The 22,813-nt window shown below is 30.6% G+C and overlaps 3 protein-coding genes across 6 annotated transcripts; 2 read left to right on the top strand and 1 right to left on the bottom strand.

The window, feature by feature from the left end:
- The first annotated feature begins 174 nt into the window (after positions 1–174).
- Positions 175–2,433, top strand: RYBP (ring and YY1 binding protein). 2 transcript variants are annotated; one of them, XM_040723127.2, is made up of 3 exons: positions 175–335; positions 392–1,058; positions 1,874–2,433. In XM_040723127.2, exons 1-3 carry the CDS (start codon positions 313–315, stop codon positions 1,889–1,891), a joined length of 708 nt encoding a protein of 235 aa, XP_040579061.1. In that variant the 5' UTR covers positions 175–312; the 3' UTR covers positions 1,892–2,433. The 2 variants fall into 2 exon arrangements, with proteins under 2 accessions (XP_040579061.1, XP_040579059.1); XM_040723125.2 differs by having other exon boundaries at positions 392–2,311.
- LOC121128346 (A disintegrin and metalloproteinase with thrombospondin motifs adt-1) lies at positions 2,415–22,749 on the bottom strand. 3 transcript variants are annotated; one of them, XM_071892705.1, is made up of 12 exons: positions 22,593–22,749; positions 16,503–16,557; positions 5,261–5,598; positions 4,801–5,202; positions 4,482–4,749; positions 4,309–4,414; positions 3,995–4,138; positions 3,726–3,773; positions 3,109–3,274; positions 2,931–3,035; positions 2,713–2,876; positions 2,415–2,650 (listed from the first exon to the last, which is right to left on the bottom strand). In XM_071892705.1, the coding sequence occupies exons 1-12, from the start codon at positions 22,677–22,679 to the stop codon at positions 2,605–2,607; spliced, it is 1,929 nt and encodes a 642-aa protein (XP_071748806.1). In that variant the 5' UTR covers positions 22,680–22,749; the 3' UTR covers positions 2,415–2,604. The 3 variants fall into 3 exon arrangements, with proteins under 3 accessions (XP_071748806.1, XP_071748807.1, XP_071748808.1); XM_071892706.1 differs by lacking the exon at positions 3,726–3,773; XM_071892707.1 differs by lacking the exon at positions 2,415–2,650 and having other exon boundaries at positions 2,719–2,876; positions 2,936–3,035.
- Positions 6,098–16,622, top strand: LOC121127694 (transient receptor potential cation channel subfamily A member 1 homolog). The gene is made up of 9 exons (XM_040723124.2): positions 6,098–6,249; positions 6,308–6,476; positions 6,571–6,705; positions 7,434–7,592; positions 12,505–12,667; positions 14,716–15,038; positions 15,116–15,406; positions 15,541–15,860; positions 15,927–16,622. Exons 1-9 carry the CDS (start codon positions 6,148–6,150, stop codon positions 16,449–16,451), a joined length of 2,187 nt encoding a protein of 728 aa, XP_040579058.1. The 5' UTR covers positions 6,098–6,147; the 3' UTR covers positions 16,452–16,622.
- Positions 22,750–22,813: the final 64 nt, after the last annotated feature.

Genomic DNA, 22,813 nt, shown 5'->3' with positions numbered 1-22,813 from the left:
AAATTGCTTTAACATAATATACACTACATAATATATATATTTTTTAGCCTAAACGGTTTTCTGGCCATAGCAGAAAAAAAGGAGAGAGAGTTGTGAGCTGGTATTAGTAATATTCTATACGAAATATAGTGAGAATAATAAAAACTAAGAGCTAAGGAAACGGCTTTTTTCACATTTTTAAAGGGAAGGGAGTAGTGAGTATTGACTAGTAGTACTAGTAGTGAGTGAATGAGGAGAAGAAAGATAAAAAACTAGAGGAGACGGTGAGAAAAACACAAAGAAGAAATACAAGACGCTTTTAAATCCTGGAGAATGGATAAAAAATCTCCTAAGGGGTATGTAACTCAATGATATATACAATGATGCCTCATTTCCCAATACTTGATTTCAGACGTAAGCGGACCAGCAAAGGGGATGAAAACTACTGGGATTGCTCAGTGTGCACCTTTCGAAACAATGCAGAAGCCTTCAAGTGTTCCATGTGTGACGTACGCAAAGGAACCTCAACAAGAAAGCCTCGAATCAACGCGGATTTAGTTGCAGCCCAAGTTCAGCAGGCTCAGGCTCTCACTCCCCCACCCTCTTCCTCAAGCACAGCATCCGTCTCTAAATCGTCCACTCCTGATCCTAGTGAGGATGAAGATAGCCTTCAATCCCTGCCTTTGAGGACAACAGAGGATACTGAGGACTCTTCTCCTAAAGAACTACCATCCATTGAGCTGCCTTCGGAAGATGAGCCCAGCACAAGTAAAGGACAGTCCAAAAAGGACAGAAAGAAAAAGTTGGAGCCTGTACCCTCTTCCTCCTCTTCAGGACCTCCTCCTCCTCCTGCCAAGAAAAAATATAATATTAACCCTGCCAAACTAAGAAATGTGGATAGAAGTTCTGCCACATATCATAGTGTTACTGTTAATGACTTTACAGTTGTGATCACAGAGTTTAAGCCCAAGATAAAAAAAGAGAAATTGAAGAAACCCCATAAAAAGACTGAGGCACCAGGGAAAAAATCTGCAAACGGAACTACTGTCCTAGCGGATGGATCACCATCTACCAATGAGGTAAATGGACATGAAGAAACTATGAGAAATAATAATGCTGATGCTTCAGACTCTAGAAGCTCATAAATTATACTGTTTGTTAGATTCCCCATTTTACAATATGGTTGAGAAAATTGATAGAATAATATTCTGCGCAAAATTAGTTCTTAATATTTAAAAATTAATAATTTGATGAACTGAACTCTTCATGAGGAGAAGCAAATTCAAGTGCTGTGATCTTTTTATGTTACTTTCATTTTTTAGGAGTAGTATCCGTGATGTTTTGTGTTTTTATGTGTGTGTGTGTGTGTTATTATCATCCAGACTTATTTGTCACCCGGTCCCCAATTTGTACAAAGGGTAAATCACACTGATAGTAAACAATATGGTACTTCTATATTATTTTACATTATTATATAAAGACCCTTACATACCTTGCCATATTTGGTCATTCTATATTCTTTAATAAAGATTTCAAAAATTATAAATTACCTCCATCTCCTCTTACTTACAAATTAGTTTGGACTAAGAGCGTAGTTCTTTGGATAATTAATACATGTTCTGATTCTTCAGTAAGTCATGAAGACGTACTCTTTGTAAAGCAAATACAAGCTCTTTGTACAATTGGCATTTGTATAGAAAAATATTTGATTTTTTGAGAATATGATTTGAGTCATCGTCTGAGTTTCTGATACTCATATTGACATAATAGGGTATGACCATTTATGATTACTTTGTAATAAGACTGGGCCTTTGTTTCTCTCTCTCTTTAATTTCAACATTTTATTTTAAATACATGTATTGGTACATAATATTAATTTGTTTTTCTTTTTCAGCTAATATTGGCTCTGTAGGATTTCCTCATGTTAAGCATTCAATATATACATTTTTTTTGTGAGATTGTACATTGTAGGAACTAATTTTTAGACAAAATTTTATTTTTACATCACTGCCTAATTCAATTTGGAGTCTTGTATTCTTTAGTATTCGTTTTTTGTCTCTATATTCATAGACCTTGACCATTTCATTCCCTAATAGGAAAACAATATTTTACCTGAATTCTTATATTTCACATCCCTCTCTTTTTTTTTTCTCTCTCTCTCTCTCTTGTACTATGATCATTGATCGTTATATTGATGATATGTTTTTGAATGAATATAATATAAGAAATGATTCGCCCCCCTCGTTTTTTTTTTTTTTTTTTTTAGCTTCAATTATAAGAAAATGTTATTTTTGTAAATAAACGAATAAAAATGTACTTTTACATATCTAAATTGTTGCTACTTCAAAATATCTACTAACAGCGCCACTAAACAACAGTTTAATATTGCTAAACATCCTGAATGTTTATGAATAGAGATGATTGATAAAAATAAATAACTATCCAAACATTTTATTTCCCGCTTTAAGATAATGTCGTGTCCTTGATAATAAGTATTAATTATTATTCATATTATGTATCTATTTAAATATATATTAAAAAAATAGAATATTATATTCAAAATATGTAGGTATATGTAATTAATATTGTCATGTACATATATCACAACGTTATATCGTAGTTGTACTATTGACTGTCTTCTCCCTCTTTCGATTTATGTATTTTGGAGTACCTACAATAAAGGGAACTATATAATTATTAAGACTGATAAACAAACAAAAAAAGAGTCAATGCCTTGTCTTGAGTTCATGAAAAATGTCTGTGAATATGGGGTCAAACCATGATGGTCGGCCATCAATTAGACTTTCATCAACATCATTTAGAATACTACCGGTTTTCTCAAATCTATTCTTGCGCCCACTTGGATCAAAGGGCTGACAGAGTCCATCTTTGCAAACCTGAGATATCCAATAACGTCATTTTACTATTTTTAAATAATATAATGATTTTACCGAACCAAACGGAAAGGGTTTGAGATGACAATTTGTGCCTTCTAGAGCTGGATGGGCTCTCAATGCATGGGTTCTATTCGAACACCACAGTTCTCGACATATGTCCTAAATGAGAAAGTTACAATTAATTATTTTAGTTGGGGGTTTGCATATTTATTATGTATTTTAGCATTCAAACCTCAAAGGGATTAGATTCTTTTAAATGTGGCTTGAATGTCTTTCCAAAAGCTTGGATACATTGTTCATGTGCAGAATAAAGCTCTCCCGGATATTTGTATCTTTGGGCTTTGGCATAGTTGTAATCCTCTTGTGTTGGAGGTATGTCATTTAAACAGCTTGCTTGTCTAAATAAAGGATTAAATCGGGATAGAAAACATAAAATTTCCTTTTTTACATGAAGTCAAAAAATTGTGTTGTGTTTTTGCTATTAATTATTATACTTTTTTAATTCGAATAGCGTTTAAGTTAAGTGATCTTTTGTCCTAATTTAGAACACTATCCAATTACATTGAGCTCGCAACTTTATAATCGTTGTATTTCTTGTGTGTGGTAAATTTACTGTAATTCAAAACCCACTCAAACTGTAAAACATGCAGTCTCCTATATCCCAAATTAATTTCATAATTTGTTATTAGGAAAACCTATCATAATATTAAATTAAAGAAATGAATATTGTAAAAATAGATTCATGGGCCAATATAATTTAATAGATTAGTGCTTTGAAGGCCATGATACAATTAAAATTTTTCATAGATATATACAAGGAATAAATTAATTAAATACGTCAAAACAAACCCAATTGTTTTCCTTCGTCTTCCAGAACCAACATTAATAACAAATCGCCTAAAAGATGACATACGCACACTTAAAATATTATTCTTTTTGATGCAAGGATACTTTCATTTTCATGATGTATTAATTTGTTGCAGATTTTAATACAAACTCTTTAAAGATATTTCAATTATCATATGTAATGTATAATTTTCATATCTGGCGAAACAAGAGATGATTCTTGTTCAAGATAATTGTGATAAAATCGACATAAATGTAATGGTTTTTTTTACCTTTCATTTAAAAATTGCTCAATTTCTTCATTCGAACACGATGACCAAGTTACTTTTCCAGGTCCCAAAATAGGAGACATGAGATACTTATTTGGATTACAAGTGTTACCCTCATCAAGTTCACCGTCATGATTCATACCTAAACTATAAAATAGAGTTTTATATCACGAAACATGATTAAAAAGTTTAATTATACGACTAAGAAATACTCGAATTCTCGATATGAATTCACATAAAATTGATCCATAAATATTTTTTAATAGATTTTACTGAGAATTTGAACCAAAAAGTAGATAGATATAAAAGGAACATACCTATGTCCCATTTCATGAGCTATGACATAGACTGATTCAAAATTGTTTCCTTCATTAATAGTGCAGCTGAATGCTGGATGGCACATTCCTGATACCCATGCTAGACCTGAATTATGAATCAATGTATTATTCATCCTTATTTGTATAATAATAATAATTAATTTGTATATTACCTATCACATTATCATATTTTGGATGAGTATCATAAAGATTTAACCCTGTAAGCATTAGACCATGATCCCAATGGTCAGGTGTGTCAAGATCACCCATAAATATTCCTCCAGGATTAATTGACTTTTGCCAACCACAAAAAGACTCTAGATATCTTTCTATATTTCGATGCTTGATGAGTCCTCTTATTGGTGTTCTTGCCACTTCAAGTCTAACTAAGATTAATTCAAATTTTGTGCTCAAGCGTGACGATTCATAGAGTAATTGAACCTAAATGGAAATGTTAATATGTATAGAGAAGACCATCAATATTCCACTCACAGAGTTGAGGTATGTAAAAACAATGTTTTGAATTTTGGTCAAAAAAAATTCATCATGATTGTCTTTATTACTATCTAAATTATTTTGAACGTTGCTATAAAGTACATCATCTACAAAAACAGCTAGTTCTATAGCTTTTCTTTTAGAAGCCTGTCTTTTGACTCGTGACTGAAAGGAATATGGACTTTCATTGTCGGTCCAGGCGTCCATGTTGAGGGCAAAAAAACGTTTTTTATTTCTTTTATTTAAACCACACTTTCCAAAGCTATTTGATCTCTCATGAATTTGTATGATTTCATCGTCAGGTGATGAAATCTTGTGCTGTAGAGCTTCACGCTTGAGCCTTGAAGGGTCAACAGATTCAAACAAAAAGTCCTTGTCATCTAAATGAATAATTCCGTTCTGGAAAATTGACTTATTTGGTTAAATTTTCCTTGTTAGAACTCTTGTTAATGCTTACCAATTTCCCTTCATCACAGCTGGACAAAGATACGGAAGACTCAGGGAATTCTCTGACACTTCCTCTGTACAAACACAATTCTGGGTGATGCAAGCTTCCGTTCTCTTTCGCGTAGCTTTTGCTACCATCTCTGACAATGAATTTAAAATGAGGAGAAATGAGGGATGTTTGAGCACGAGGGATTATATCTAATTTCAAATGTTGGTGACGATTCAGAAAAGGAGATTTGAATATTAGATTCAGCTCTTTAGTCTCAGTTTCTTGTATCGATCGTTTAAATCGAGGGTACAAATGCATAGATCCACCAGGGATCCGTGCAAATGTTTTAGTAAAAGTATCTGGAAAAAAGAAAACATATTTTCATTTTTCAAAATGATAAGTAATTAGTATATTACTTGGCTAATCACATATTGAAAATGTGTTATCTCTCTCTCACTCTCAAATTAATATAGGGAAGGGTCTAACTCATAAATCATATGCTTTTTAATGCATTATGAGTCATAATGCATTAAAAAGCTTATAATCCTCGTACTAACATAACATATTGATAAGTCAATTTTTATGATAAGTCATATTTATCTTAATCATTTTGTGCTTTCTCTACAAAATACATGATTTGATGGTAACTCATAGCCATAGGTTACTTTTGTATCATATTTTTGGGCCACAAAATCAACCATAAATTCAAGGATGATTTCATAAGCCATAGATTTAGAACTAAATGTTGAGGATTCGTGTAAACTAAGGAAAAGTATTTCAGGAAAGTAGGTAAACAAAAGACTTTACTTTAGATTGTGAGTCATCACTTATCATGTATTGTTGGTTCTTCATAAATGCCTAGATAATTTTAGAGTTTTGATAAGTTGAGTTAGGAAAAGAGAAAAGCTATGACCCCTTCGGAAATTAAGTTGTTCCGTCTTATATCCGAATGTAAGGATTTGGATACAATTAATGAAACAGTTGTTCCATGTACACATCAGCGAAATAAGGTAAAAGCTTCAAACTATCATACTTTACTCAAAATGTCTAATTTTTTTCTTTGTTAAGGACAAGAAATGCTTACAAATGGGATGTGTAAATGCTAGCGATAAGAATGGAAATACAGCTCTTCATTTGGCAGCTCAAGCAGAGTATAATTCGGAAGAAATGACTGAAATACTCTTGGAGAAGGGAAAAGCAAATCCTGGAATAAAAAACTTTGATGGAGAAACACCTGGTAAATGCTTAGCTTAATTATTTAGTTATATCAATTATGACCTAGCGAAAATTAAGACTTCTAAGCATTTCTATTATTTTTTATTTATTTTTAGTACTTCTAGCAGCCAAGAAAGGGAATTTGAAGACTCTCAAGAGATTAATTTCAAAATGCTCTGAACAAGGTTTTAGTTATGGTCTTTTGAATCGACTCTCTTATGAACCAGGGAAGGATTATGTTGGTCGTCAATGTAAGTTCAAAGTTATAATGAATGCAGAACATTCAATCGTTTGACGGAAATCTCAGGATTTTCAATAATTTTAATCATAAGATAGATTGCAATTTTTTTTAACTCATCTCCTTAAGTCCTGGTTTTTGAGGAATATGTACATTGCAGACACTACGGACATCATAACCACGGCCGGTGCCATAAGAGGGAGACGGAAGGGGTGTTACCCATTTAAATAAGATCCAGATTTATGTAGAAAATATTATTACCTCTACGATATACTTAGTAGTTATATTGAATATAGTATAAAGTCATGTATACAGTATAAGGTATACTGTATACATGACGTTTGGTCATGAAATGTTGGTGCTAGCCTTAGTCATCAGTCATCTTACTCACTCATATATAACATAAAACTCACGAAAACATATAATCAACATTAAAAATAATTATAAAAAATAGTTTTTCTTATATCTCCGACTATGAAATTCATATTTTCACCTTGTTTAATGACAGAAACTAGAATCTTAATTAAATGCAAATGATATATTTACTTCAAAAAATTTGTCATTTATTACGCAACCAAAAAAAATTCTTAAAAAAAAATCATTCAAAGAAATAAACCAGGAAATAAGAATTTGTAATAGTCCAAAGTGTTCACTATAATATATATATATAAATGAGTAAAATACTTCATTTATATCAGATAATATAATAATTAATACAATATTTGTGCATATTATTTCTAGGCACTGGAAACGTTCTTGAAAAGGCTTGTGAGTCAAAAAACGAAGAATGTGTCAATTATTTAATTGATGAAATTTTCAATGCTCGACGAGTTAATATGAAACCTACACTGAATACACAAATTTCTTGCACCAGCTCCGTTGAATCCCTCAATATAAAAGGTATTGTGTTTGAAACTAATAATAAGGAGTAACATTTTTCTGTCAGTAGAATTACTCAATATATTTCAGGCCTCCTGGAGTATGAAACAAATTTTTAAACCGTTTCTTCATAAAATTATTAAATATCCTACTGTCAAGGGTTGTTAAAAGTCAGGCATGTGAACGGAACGATTTTTTTCCCCCGAACGCTGAACGTTGAACACTAACAATGAGATTTAGCGTTCCGTTCCAATAGTACTTACAAAAAATTTAAGAAGTAAAAAAAAAATATTTTTCTTACTTTTTTAAATATGATTTAAAGGGGTGATAAAGCAAAGACGAACGCCTAGGAGATGTATTTTGCGCCAGTGGTACAGGTGGGGGCTGAGGGGGTACTTTTTGAATGCTCTTATCGAACATGGTCCACTGATACCACTACAGCCTCGAGCTTGGGCCTGAAGGCTGCGAGCACCTTGACTTGGCCCTCGGGCATGGCCGCCCACAGCCTCCTAGTGGAGTTTTTTAGCACATCGACCCTTTGATGGGGGAAGACACAGGCCCTACTTTCGACATGGTTCCAGATAGTCGAGAGGATTCATGTAGGATGAGAAGGGAGGCCACAAATCGTGTTTGCAGATATCAGAAAAAAATATCCTCGAGCCATTGCTGCGTGGTCCTGGGTTTGTGCCCAGGGGTGAAGTCATGCTGGAAGACATAGTTTTTTCTGGGTAGTTGGACCTCACTCAGGGTAAGACCACCTCCTTGAGGACGTCCTGATACTCCTTGGCCCATATTCACAGGCCTTTTGGGAACCAATACGGGGGCATCCTCTTCCCTACTGATCCCACGATTCCCAGGATCATCACAGAGGGTGGGAACTTAGTCTGGTTGACCGGCAGAACCTCATCGACCGCGAATGCGAGGTAGCGGTCGTTCTTGTAATTTATCGACTAGTCCACGGTCCAGTTTTTTTGTGTCTTGTTGCTGAAATGTGTGCAAATCAAATCGGCTATACTTTGCCTTTTGGCCTCCATCTCAACTAGAATGAACCGATTTTCATCAATTGTAGCTCATTTGAACGCTAATATTCACAAAAAACAACCTAGAAATCTTGAGCCCTCCCTGACACTATCAAAGTGGCAGTTGCAATTTGCAGTCGTACAGAGCACATGGTACTACCATATGATTGGAACGTAGAACGGAACAAAAATAATGGCTGAACGTTGAACACCGAACAATTTTTTTTTTTGAACGGAACGCCAAAATAGTGGATCTCTGACAAGCCTAATAAAAGTTTCCTCCCACAAAATCATTAAAAAAAGTATATAATATTTGTAATAGTAACTTAATTATTATAGTTTTTTTGAAAATCATTTAAAAATATAAAGAAGGAGTAAGTTCACTTTTTGTGTTTTAAATTTAGGTCAAATCAAATGGATTGAGATACATATAGCTTTGTTTTAAGTATATTTTGCTTCACTACTCAACTTATAAAATAGTTCATCTCGTATTTATATTTTAATATTATACCCAATAATTAGTTAATCATAAGTCATACTCATACGCTATAAGGACATGACAAAGTAAACTAACGAAATATTAAACTCAGAGATAAAGTAATATATCATATATAGATCGAATTCTACCAAAATTAAGGTAAGACAGGTCGATCACGCCAATCTTTCTTCGCCGTTAAAGGGGCGTATACACGGGTAGGATGGAGGGGCTACTCCCGAATATATATATATATATTTTCGGATATACTAAATTAGTGAAAATTGAGTCAGCTGTGTAATAGTGGCAAGAAACTAGAGAATATTAAATGACACAAGGGTGACCTTGAGTCATCTTGGGGATATAATTGATAAAAGAGAGACAATGTGAATAACTTTTTATTTACCCAAATGTTTCTCTTGACCTTCAGTCAAGAGAAACATTTTAACCCTGCATTTTGTCAAAATGTTGCATGTGTTTATGCATCATATATTGAAAATTAATGTTAATTACTTGATAAATGCTTTAAAAAATATGATGCTATGATGAAATAATTAAATCTGCAAAATTACCCATCACTTCATTTGAATACAAATGAGGGGATATACTATACTGTTCTTCGGCTTATATAATTCGTCTTCTATAACATCATCTTCATAAATTCCTTCTCAACATCCATAGAATTAAGGATGTTTTCTAATCGATTCCTTTCATTGTATGATCACTTATATATATATATATATTTTCAATGTCTTTATTAATCTACATTAAACGTATACATACGTACACAAATAAGTAAATAAAACAAAAAAGAAATTTGCATTGATATACAACATAAGCAAGCATTATAGCTTACAGTTACTTTTATTTTTCAGACCTCTAATATAAACAGCTCATCAGCGATATGACTTAATAACAACAAAAAAACCACAACATAGATCACAACGAAAATCCAGGTGATAAAATATTATCAGATTAAAAGTTAGTATATAGTTGAGACAACAAATAAAATCGAAGATATGCTGTATATATAATTATAATTATATAGAAAACGAAAACAGGAGGACTAAACAAAAGTATCGTCAAAATGATTTAAAAGTTAACATATAGAAATTTCATAAAAGAAAAGGATGTTGCCCCAGAAACAAAATTTCCATTTAAAAGTCTTAATGCAGTCATTCAAAAAAGTTACCACAATCCCCCAAGAAAAATGATTACTTCATAACCTTGCTACGCTGTTTTTTGTATTGCTTGATAATAAATTTCGCGGTTTTATAGTGTCTTTTTGAGACAAAAGAAAAATATTTAATTTGACTATTGGCATATTTCAACCCTTAGTCCTGCTTATATTTTTAGCCAAGTGATACTTACCTACCTAAGTTACTTTTTATCATACAAAATGCCATATAATTTCAATTTTTTCCAATTATAAAAAAAATATTTCGAAACTTAGTTTCCTTTTCCCGATTCAAGCATTGTGACATTTAGAAGGACACATCCATTAAGGATTAAAATTACAGAAAATAATCATTTGGCTAAATTTAGCATTATAAATCAAGACATTAAAAACCTAGAAAGGATTCAGCCAAATAATATTATAAAAATTTACATACTTACATAGTTAAAACATGATTTATTTTTGATACTGCGTAACGTTCGGTTAAATAGCTTAAAAACTACCAATGTAAAAAAAAATTACAATATGTTCAAAAATATATCTAGACATACAAATGAGAAAACACATTAAAAGTTCGTACTAATCATGAAATTTCTAGTTTTGGAGCTAATAAAAAGTTTAAAGGGCTTTAAAATATATTCATTAAGTTAAACTATTAAATCATTATATTTTCATTTTAATAATTTCTTATATAATTCATATATAAATGTTGTCAAGTTTGAGTTTATATTGATTATTTTCTTACTCTTATAACAGTACAGCTTTCGTTTTTCACTTGTTTTATGGGGAGTATCGCCTTTTTATATTATTTTGTCTTTGATGGTATTGAAATAATAAGAATATCAAACAACGCTCAAAAAATGCAGTAACATATTTGTGAAATATACCTACTTTTATTTAAATTTCATCGTCATAGAAATAAATTACCAAAGTAAATGTTCTAATCATTGACCATTAGATAAATTAATTATGAATTAATAAGACCAGTTTAATTTAAGTAATTATATATTTTTATATGCTTTTACTAATAGCAGCAAGGATATTGTCCTTGTAGCTGTTTAATTGGCACATGACAGATAAGAAGAACCAAATATATGATATTTAGAAAAACAATGCTTAATGTCACTCAAAGTGTAATCAAACTGGTTTTAAATTCATTACCTTCCAATTTGTTACTTGGATAGTCTATTACTACTAATGTTGTGCAATATTGCGAAACATGGAAGTATGTATGCATAAACCAATGAGCTTCGACCATAAGCAAGAGTCAGAGGTAAAAAAAAAAATAATATTCATGCATACACATTCTATAAGAATGATTTCCTAACGTCGAAATTTGAAACACCTATCTCAATTTTAATTTATGAGCTAAGTAATTCCAGTAGTTTTTATTTTATATAGAATTTATAGTACTGTTGTTTGGTATATCTGTACTATAGTGGTACTGGGAACCTAATGCATTTATAACATAACTATATTAAATAGGTATTGGAACCGGTAGCGTCATGACATCATACAAATATTGGACAGTCCATGTCGTAACCCTTTCCCCTCCCCACAAAATGTATTACAAAAATTATTTTAGGAAAATTTATATACAATAAAATAAATTTGATGATCAAGGATTAAAGGAAATTAAAATTTTAGAGAATTGGCATGAATTTAAAAAATACCAACCTTACTTTCAATGGCCTTGAGAACAATGTAGAAGTCTAGGCTATAAATATATAGGATCATACGGTAAAGTGTAGGCTATATACCTTATTTTAAATTAAGTAAAAGACTCTTTTCCTATGAAATATTATTTAAATGTAATAATTTTTGTAGAGATAAAATCTCTTGGAAAAAATCAGAAAAAGAGGAGAATTTTTTATTTCATAATTGTTTTTGCAATTCAATTTTGTTTCAAGTTTCTTTGTCATACTTTTAGTATTCCTTTATCGCAAAACATTGCAATTAGTTACACATCATAATCGTTTGAGGCGTGACTTTAATTCATATCAAATTTAATGTTATCATAACATTGTACATAATATGTATGACGATTAATATTGTATTTTTAAATTGACTAACGTTTAAAGAAAGTGCAAGAGATAACAATAAAAGTGTTCTCTCCTTTTTTTTTTTTTTTTTGAAAGTTTTATTTTCTAAGTACCGATGTATGTATGTGGTTATAAAAGGGTGATTGATTGATCTATACCATTTTTAATTCCCATGTATGAATATGTATCTGCACAATAATTAGTCAGCTTTCATTTCCAGAGTTTTTGTCCGTGTCAGACATCAAGCAAGTTGTTTTTTTTGAGTTGGGAAATGATTTAGCCAAGTCTATTGAGAATAATGAAAATTCCACGTATGCTAAAATCCTCTTCAATACCCCCACGTCCTTTCGTCATTTACTCGATGGATGTCTCTTTACATACAGGTACAGTTATTTTTTCAAAATATTATTATTCGAATTAACCAAACCAATCTTCACGCAATCATTTGTAAGAATATACCGTAATGTTAATTTTTTTTTGTAAAAAGGATTCAGAGGGTCGATGACTGAGTAAAATGCAGCATATGTGCTCTGTTTATACTAAGCATCTGCTAATTTAATAAATGTATATTTACTTACATGTATATAATTAATCAATGTAATCATTTATAGAGAATGTATTGGAATTGTATTGGTTCTTAGTTTAGACTTAGAATCAATCCCCTTGTTGTTTTCACTTATCGGTACTTGAAAAACGTACCAAATATTAATACTTTCTCTATAAGGCATCGTTTTCATTAATATTATACATACATTATTAGACAGGTCTATTTCTAACTTCTTCTTTTTTTTTTGTTGAAATGTCGAGCTCTCATAGGCTGTAAATATGCATTTGAGTAAAAAACGATGACTGACAAACTTTAAAACCTTTTGAAAAAGTTTTAAAGGGAACCCAAGACCCTTAAAGTTTTGAAAATTACTTTTTTTTCGAATAATTTGTCTTCTTCTTTTGATATCTTCCAACCACAAGCAGATATGATTAAATGTATTTTTATATAAGTAAATTATCTTTAAAAAGTATTATTTTTACTTTATTCTTTGATTTTAAGCGGAATAGGAGGGTATGAAATTTTTTTTAATCAAACAGCAATATTGCCAAATCTTTATGGTAAAAAATACACAATATTATCAGAGGGATTTGGATCTTTCATTAAAGGTTCTTTTATTAGTTTCTTTATTACAGTAAGTCATCGATTTTCTTTAAAACATTCAAAAATCTATTCTCTTAAATAATCTTTTTTTGAAAAATGAAACAAAAAATGGACAAAATTAAATATTATTAAAATGAAAAGGAGTGTTGTTAATATTGAAACAATTTCTAGCAGTCTTCTCTATTTAATGTCCTTTAATTTTATAAAATTAGGAAATGTCTTTCTCCTGGACTACTTGTATAATACTGTTTCTGCTCTTCTTCGTTAGTAATTGATGAGTTGAATTATTTTATAAGAATACCCTCTCTTTCAGCCGAATCATTAACACACGTTAAGTTGTTAATGATTGAACAAGCCACCTTGTGGGCATCTCTTGAATTCCAAGTTTCAGGGTCAAATTGAAGGAAATTTTCGTTATACCCAAACATTTAAAAAAAGTTAATGGTGTCTTTTGAAACAAATTATGCTAATGATAGTTTCCCAAGATTATTTTATTTGTTTTGAAATATTTGATGGATGAATGGACTAAGTTGTTTATGATCCCTCGTTACATCTTTTATATTCCAACTTATCCCAAAAGATTTGAGCTCTGCGAGAGCTGGAAGTTTGTATGCATGACTATGATTGCACAAAAATAGTTGTAGGCTTAGATTTAATCATTAATTTGCATGCATTAATAATGACAAAAAACATGCGTTAATTTTTTTATCCGTCAAAATATCTATAGACACTGTTTTCACATGAAAAGTCCTTCATATTTTATTTTATTTTATTTGATATTTTAAATGGGAAAATCGGAAAATTTGAAAAAAAGTTCCGACACTCGTTTCGGATTTCTATTTATAGATAAAAATGAGAAAGTAAGAGGATAAATTAAAATTTACTTGTAAAGCAGCAAAAAGGATGTAAACATCAATGACGATGTCCCATTAGTAAGATAGAGCCGCCTTTTATTGGTTGTGTTGTCAACTCAAAAAATCATTGAATCGACTCAAATGAAGAGTCAGTTTTCTTATTCCAAAAATCGGACAAATGTCAAGAATTTCCATAAAAATAGAAATGCATAGCCCTAACCTCAAGGCAGTGCTTAAGTATTTGCTTTATTTCATTTTTGACCTCCTTTTGTAATTAATGACTTGTTTGCATGAGAGGTTACAAAATATTATGTATGTATAATGTAGGAAACTCTTAAATTTGATACAACCTTCATATCATTAATTCGAGAGAGGAAGAGATTTTGCAAAAATAAGTTTATTTTATTCAATGTGTATTATTTTTTAGGAACAAAATCTACGTGGATTTTTTCCCATTCTATAATCCAGAGGGTGGATCTGAACTGAGTATACTCAAAATCATTATTCACTATAAGCGATTCGAACTCCTTACACATCCCGTCTGTGAATTGTTCCTTCATTTAAATTGGTTGAGAGCTCGATTCATCTATGGGCTAGTCATACTTCTTTACTTTACATTTACTATTGTGACATTCTCATATACGCTACTCAGTTATGGACAAGTGGCCCAGTACATTGATGATAAATGTGGTGAAACAAAAGATAATAATTACGAGAAGAGTTTATTGAACACAGAGGAAAGCCCTGACTGTGAGTTATCTTATACATATGTATATGTTCAATAAAGGTGGGGGGCATTCATTACCTCTCAATCTGAATTTATATAGATGCATTCATCAATACCACAAATATTGTGAGCGACAAATCTGGCGGACTCCCCTGCATAGCCCGTTGGTTCTGCATTCCACTCATTATCCTTTCCACTTGTATATCCTTGGTTGAATTTGCTAAGTTAGTGGCGGATCGAGGTGGAATATCCTTTTTTTACAACAAAATTTATTGGACTCAGCCTGAGCTTTGGTCTCATATCATTGTGTTTGTGATTGCTTGTTTGGAACAATTGCCAGAATCCATGATGTTACATATGGAGACAAGGAAAGTTTTGAGTACTATATCAGGTAATTATGTATAAAGACATTAGGAAGGTCACAAAAGTATACGAGTACAATTTAAGACTATTTTGATCAAGAATAAAGTATTTCTTTTCTATAAATACACCTCAAGAAAACTGATCTCTTTACTTATTTTTTAGTTTTGATTGTATCTAAAATGATGGTTCAAGTGATTGCTCGGGATCCAGATATTGCCATATTTGTAGAAATGGTCAAAAAAATACAGTTAGGTCTTTGTCGGATATTTATCAGCTATGTTTGGCTCTATATTGGATGGATTTTGGCTTTTCATATTTCTCTCGGGGACAATATTTTTTCTTCCTTTAATGATCTAGGATCCGCGACTGCAAAAGTCCTTGCCATGTTCACAGGTGAAATTGGATTCGAAGCAGCTTTTAAATCCTCGACCACCTTCAAAGAAAATTTCAAATTCCATTTATGGATTACAATCATGTATACAGTATGTGCATTTCACTTTGTTTATTAAGTATTTGCTCGAATCCAATGATTTTTGTTTGTTTCACAGATTTTTGTATTTGAGATGTGCTTGACTCTCATGAATGTTCTAATTGGACTAGCAATTAGTAATATACAGGATCTACGTCAGAAGGGAGATGCACTACGCCTTGTAAAGGAAGTACTTCTTGGAGGATATCTCGAATCCCTTCTACGAGCACATCCATTACGTCGGCCCTTTCGACTCATTGACTGCGAGCTATTCAATGGACGTTCTATTTATCAATTAGATCAGCACATAACAGATGAGTCCGTTGTTCCTTGCTATACTCTACAACTATTGAGAACAATATCCTCGGGAGAGGAGGGTGAAGATAAGAATACATCTGAGTCAGCTGGAATATCTGTTCCAACCAATATTGGAATAAAACTGAGACAATTGCTGAAGGATATGGACGTCAAGGAGAAGGAAATGGAAAAGGGGGATCAGAAACTGACTCTTGAAACACTTAAGAATCTTCAATCTCAAATGAAGGAACTAAATGCTTCTGTCAAGCAAATACAAAAGATCATAAATGAGAAATTTCATGTTTAAAGGAATTAAGCTTCCAAATCATTTATTTATAAATCAAATAAGCTTACTTACCTTCTTGTAGTCTTGGATTATTATCATTATTATTACTATTATTGATTTCTTCACTCTGTAAAGTAAACAGATATTTATTTATATGCATTGAATAAATACATTTATCAACTTTTAAAAAAATAGAGATATTCAAACAGATACAATCTCCATCGAGAAAAATTATAAATTATAAGAATTTAAAGAAAAGTACCTATTCCTTTTTAGGCATTTTTAGAAGATGTTTCATCATTTTATGGAACTCAAGGTTAGAATGGTAGATATATTGTAAAGATAATTGTAGAGTGAATATTTTATGCACTTTCCAATATTTGTTTTCCCTTCAATGTGAAAGTTATAAGTAAATTTGTTACTTCCGCTAAAAAAGTAGAAATTCCACAACACAAAGTTCGTCTGAAATTGTTGGCCAGATTTAGTTAATTTATTTGTGCAAGTGTGGCATTATTTCTTTACTTAAGTAAATCAAGTGCATAATGATTCATAATGCATCATACAAATATCAATAGATTTGATATCAATCTTTGCTTGTGGGACCAATCATTTTTTTTTTTAAATATAAACTATATTATATTAATATATGTATACTAGTGGAAGTTCTTGGCATTGCCCGGAGTTATTAGGCGTCGATGATGAGTCTATATAATTACATAATTTATATGTAAGGGGCTTCACTTATAATTGATTATTCATAGTAAGTAAATACTAATCAATTAATCTGAATATGATGCATCTATTAACTTGTTTTAATTCCCATACATATAAATTATGTAATTATATAGACTCGTATGTAATTAAATTTTTCGTTGGGAATGTATTGTAATATATATTCACGCAACCTTACCAGCTTATTATATTTAAATTTTGTAATAAATATGATAAACTTAATTGACCATAAATGAATCAAAATCGACCTTTTTTAAAGGAATTTAAAAAAAATTGAAATTTTAAGTCTATTCTATAAGTTCAACTATGATATAAAGCATTTGAAGAAAAAATAAAAAAGATATTAGCATCTAAGTAAGGTCCTTCATTTTACTCGATTTTTTGGTTGTTATATACACTTTTGTTAAATATAATCAAGAATGCGTAATAAATAATTCATTTTTTAAATACTGAAATGTGTTTATCAATTTATTATTTACTTTGATTTTCATATATATCGTTTTTCCATGTCGAAATATGGCATTGAATCTTAGTTATACCCTAAAAACTTTATTTAAAAAAAGGCTTTAAAGGCCAAACCTTCATGTATTGAAAGTTTTAATGGTTACATTCGTATTCTACGGTTTAAATAACATTAATAAAAGTGGGTTTTAGTCTGCAGGCGTTCCAAGACCTTCATTTTGTTGCATAGTGTCATATTAGGTGACTAGTTTACACCACTGACCTTTATAATTAATAGCTGGATAATCAATAGGAGAATAAAAGGAGACTCGACCTTCAGCTAATATTTTATGTCATATCTATGTAGTAAAAAATGTAAGTAATATTAATATTTCAAAAATAGTCAACACCTGAAAAACGAGTAGCTCTCTTTCTCCTTTTTATTCAATAGGTTGTGTATCCAGTTATTATATAAATCACTCGTATACACACACTCGATGCTAAACCTCGTCTAAAGTCCCATTCATTATTTTATATGATGCACTTCCCTTTTCTTTTTTTAGTATGAACTTTAGCTACACACACTGGTAGTTAAAAAAAGTCATAAACTCATATTTTATAGAGCAGTACAGCCATACCAGCAACATTCCATTCATTTTTACATAGCGTTAACTGTATAAACATACCTTTTCTTTTCTTTTCTTTTCTTTTCTAATGTAACGTGAACACTCGCTTGCATTTTTTCTTAGACCAAGTATCTACGGAGTCCTAAATGCTTTAAAAAATTCACACATATAGAAAAACTTTGCTTAACTAAGATAAATTATTTTATGTATATTTTTAACATGATTTATGGAGTGATCGACCCTCAACGCGAAGGGCTCTTTTTCATATCTCTTTTAAGAATTGGGAAAGGAATTTTGTTTTAATCTCTCGTTTATACTACATAATATACCATAATTAAATGTGTAGAAGAGCAAAATATGTTCCATATATCATATATTTCAACCATGATAATTCAAATTGCTTTCAAATATAAGTTATAATCTTTAAAATTAAGTCCAGGGTATTCTTAACCCCAGGCATTATTTTTTACTATTGGGGTATTAGATGCTGTTCATAAAGAAAAAAAAAAGTTTCTTATTTTTATTGTGATTAACAAAACTAAAAAATTGAAAATTTATTTTACCATTGAAGAAGTTAAAAATATTGTCCTCTCTTTGGGAAATCAATATATATTTATACAGAAAATCCCGAGGGATTCACTCTACACATTCTAAATATTTGAAGTACAATATTGACAGAAAAATACAAAAGGACAACGAGGAAGTTCAGTAGCGAAATGGATGACACAAACCTCTCGATTAAGTATCAATTAAATATTCACTTAGCCAAAATATCTTGTTTCTTTTTGTTGTTGATACCAGAAATATCAGTAATGTGTTTTATTTGAGTGTGCTGCATTGACAATGATTGTGCCTATGAATAGGCCTGAGCGTGCCTTTAAAAAATAGAAGACAAACCAATGATAAGAATTTTATTATTTAAATTGTACATTGCATTTTCAAGTAGGTAGTTCAAACCACTTGGTAATAAGAATAAAAAGTTATAATCTTCAAAGGTACTACAAGTTACTTTTTTTTTCGTATTTGCCTGTGTTTCAGATGTAACGTGGATAAGAATAGCTCGTGATCTTTAAAGTTTATTTTGAAAATATTGAGGCTTAAACTGACTGAATATAAAACTGGATTTACTTTTTCTTTAACATAACTTTTTTTATATGTCCATTATTATTATTTATTGTTATGAAAAGGGCCTGATATCTATATAATACTAAGAAAGGGTTACCCCGTGTTGCTCGGACTAAGGGGGGAGCGAAAAATCACATATCCAAAGTTATTTCTTCTTAATGTTTGACCCCTTCGGTGCGAGCAAGCATTATAAAATAGCGCATGTACATGTATTATATTAAATCTATTATTACGAATTGAAAAATCAATATGTTGTTAGCTTCAAATAACATACCTACATGAAAAAATCTGTCTAGATGAGAAGTCCATCTTTTATTTTTGTCAAAAAATTATTTTATCGAAATTCACAAAACAAATTGCAAAAACTATTTTGCTCTAATTTTGCTTAAAAAGTAGTTAATAGCAGTTGGTGGAATTCTAAAGAGGAACATAAATTACCAAGATTTTTTTTTAAATCACAAAATAAAAATAAAAGTGATGGTGAATAATGTAGTCGAAAAAATAACTCTCGATCACTGGTTCATTTTTGCAAATATTGCATAAATTATGTAATAAATGTTTGAGTAATGTTTGAGTTTGTAACTTTATGTCCAAAATTGATGTTAGATGAAACTAAATGAAAAAAAAAAAATGTTCAAAAAATGATAGATATTTATGTAAAAAATAATTTTTATGGTTCAAATTTATATGCAAACAAATCTTTAGACAAATTTATACAAAATTTATTTGATCTACAAATATAAATTTATATTCAAAGTTCGTTCTTTTTTGTTTTTTTTTGCACCTGAAAAAAAAAACTATTGAATTTTCCTCAATTTCTGTTGTTGCCCTTTAACTTTTTGATTTTGAATAAATTGAGAAAATGTCTTTAGTTCGATAGTTTGTTTTTGAGATGCCAGTAACTTTTTGATTTCAATTTTAATCTCTTATCTATTCTCCTTGAACTCAAAAAAAAAAAAATGTGTTTTGGGTAAAGAAAAAGCCCCTCCCCCGAAAATTGGGATCCTCGACTTAGCCTTACCAGGTTCAAAAGAGGCCCCCATGCAAAATTTCAGCCTCATAGGTCCAACGGTGTGAACACCCATAAAGGACACACAGAAACAAATTCTATTAAATATACATACATATATACATAAGGGTAGCTGATGTTTTATACGCCACTGCATAATTTCGGATGAGTTTAATAAATAATTTGAATTTCTATTGATTTTAATAGTAATTTGAATTGACAAAATCACGTATAATATGGTTTAAAATTTATTTTATGAATCATAGACCAGCTTAGGATTTCCAGACCGAAATGCCAAAGATAGACATATCTGGCTGGAACTTTATTAGAGGTTGGGAGAGAGGGACCATTTAGAATTTGTCAATATGTTTAATTTATAATTAAATATGAAGTATTTAGTTGAAAGGGGAGGGGGGGGGGACATTGACCCCAGTTCTGGAGCTAATAGGTAATAAATACAATCATGCATAAATAAAAATGAAATAAGGCTTCCATTCACTGTGCCCATGTTAACAAAGTTTTATATAATATTTACTGTGCATTGAAAAGTGGTTTTTTCCCTCCCTTTACACCTTCCTTATTGAATCATAGTTTAAATATTCAGGAATATTGTAAGTAAACTCTCTCTATGCCTTTCTCCCACAAATTGACCTAGATTACATTTTATATTTTCGTTTAAAAAATGTACATAAATTCATGTGATTATAAAAATTATTACGTTCTAAAATATATCGTTGAATATGTTTGATATCATTTTTAAAGAAAAAAGAAAGTATATACTAGAAAATGGAGTCTATTACTGACTAAATCTACAATACTCGAATGCAAATAAGGATTTACATGAATTCAATTCAACTGCACATAAGGTAATGCTTGTTTGTGATTGTGAGGTTGCGATAGTGATTGAATAAAACAGGCTTTCACATTTTTTATGACAATACTTTATAGGAAATATTCAAAGAATTTCTTCTCTTTTCCTCATTCTTAGGAAAATCCGATCTCAATTACAAAAAAAAAGCTTATTAGCTTTTATTTTTTTCTAAACATACTTTTCCAACTTTTTATTTTGTTATTCGAAATAAAATTTAGGAAAAGTTATTTATATTATTTACTCAACAAGAAAAGAGAAAGAAAACTTTGAAACATACCTTCATCATTACACTCACATACTTTTGTTTCTTAGTGATATTAAATGCACTCTTGATTTGTGTCATTTTGTAGCGTAGGTATTATGGAGGAAATATCATACCAACAGTCGTAATCTAGATAGCTAAGGTATTAATGCTTAATCAACATGTCAGACAATACTTAATTCTACATTCCAATGACGTGATGTAGGCGTTTGTTTGTTTAGTAAAAAAGTACATTATAAGTAGCCGTGTTTTATTAATATAACTCGACGTTATCTCTCTTACCTATATAAAAAGTTACAATATATTTTACCAACAACGGTCAATTTTTTTGATTATTTCCCATTATCAGTATTCTGAACCTTGATTGGCGGAATGGAATTATCCCTTGATAAGCTGTAAAAAATTATCAAAAATTATTGAATAATATGAAGTTTCATCGTTTGGAAGAATTGGCTAACCACAAACTGATTTATGACCTTGGTTCTTTTCTTGATAGAAAAAAGGTTCCAAAATACTAACAACGTAACTACGTGATAAATATTGTATCTATAACAACCTAATGATCCTTTGGCTAATCTTTCCAAAATTTTCACTTGAATTGAAAAAGTATTGTGATATTAGCCTTTCATATATCCTTCGATTGAACTATTACCTACATACGCGTCTGGATCATGTGCTCTTGATTTATTCAGGTCATTATTTGTCAAATACTGGCCTTGATACGAACCCAAATAACTTGTTTTGCAGTTTATTCATAATAAAAGTTGTTTATAAGCAATAAATATGTGTATTGTTACAAACATAAGCAAACATAATGTTATGTACTTACAATTAAATAACTGATTTAAAGAATTTGTCTATAGAAATAGTTTAATTACTTATTCATACTCTGAGAATAGACGGTATATACATGTAGCCATTCTACTGATCAATAAATTAATTATTGAGTGAGATTAAAGTTTCATACCAAATGAAACACAGAAATTTAGTGATGGTTAAAAATCAATAATTGGGGTAATTATAAAATTATAATTAATAAGATATTTATGTTAATAAATATCCCTTTTTAGTGCTTAGTGATTTGTAATGGACTCACAGATCCCATGATCCTTATGAAAACAGCAATAAGTAATCCCAGTATTTCCAAATTCTTCATTATATAAAATGACTCACAATCTCTCATTCAAACTTTATGCTACACTCCATTCCATTTTTAGAGCATGGATCTAATGTTGTTCCTTAACCTAAACTGTAGAGAACTAATGATATTTTTATATTAATTCACTCGTTGGTAAAAGAAAAGGTTTACCAACTGGC

This window comes from Lepeophtheirus salmonis, chromosome 13 (genome assembly GCF_016086655.4).
Source record: "Lepeophtheirus salmonis chromosome 13, UVic_Lsal_1.4, whole genome shotgun sequence".
In the NCBI taxonomy this organism is placed as follows: Eukaryota; Metazoa; Arthropoda; class Copepoda; order Siphonostomatoida; family Caligidae; genus Lepeophtheirus; species Lepeophtheirus salmonis.
This window is presented reverse-complemented; position numbering and strand designations above follow the sequence as displayed.

Excerpts from the sequence above, each read along its gene's own strand:
- RYBP (XM_040723125.2), top strand. The coding sequence starts at position 313 with ATGGATAAAAAATCTCCTAAGGG. Across the intron at positions 336-391 it reads GATAAAAAATCTCCTAAGGG|ACGTAAGCGGACCAGCAAAG; the intron begins GTATGTAACTCA and ends ACTTGATTTCAG.
- LOC121128346 (XM_071892705.1), bottom strand. The coding sequence starts at position 22,679 with ATGAGAGATTGTGAGTCATTTTATATAATGAAGAATTTGGAAATACTG. Across the intron at positions 5,599-16,502 it reads TAATCCAAGACTACAAGAAG|ATACTTTTACTAAAACATTT; the intron begins GTAAGTAAGCTT and ends TCTTTTTTCCAG. Across the intron at positions 4,139-4,308 it reads GCTCATGAAATGGGACATAG|TTTAGGTATGAATCATGACG; the intron begins GTATGTTCCTTT and ends TCTATTTTATAG.
- LOC121127694 (XM_040723124.2), top strand. The coding sequence starts at position 6,148 with ATGACCCCTTCGGAAATTAAGTTGTTCCGTCTTATATCCGAATGTAAG. Across the intron at positions 6,250-6,307 it reads GTACACATCAGCGAAATAAG|GACAAGAAATGCTTACAAAT; the intron begins GTAAAAGCTTCA and ends TTCTTTGTTAAG. Across the intron at positions 15,861-15,926 it reads GGATTACAATCATGTATACA|ATTTTTGTATTTGAGATGTG; the intron begins GTATGTGCATTT and ends TTTGTTTCACAG.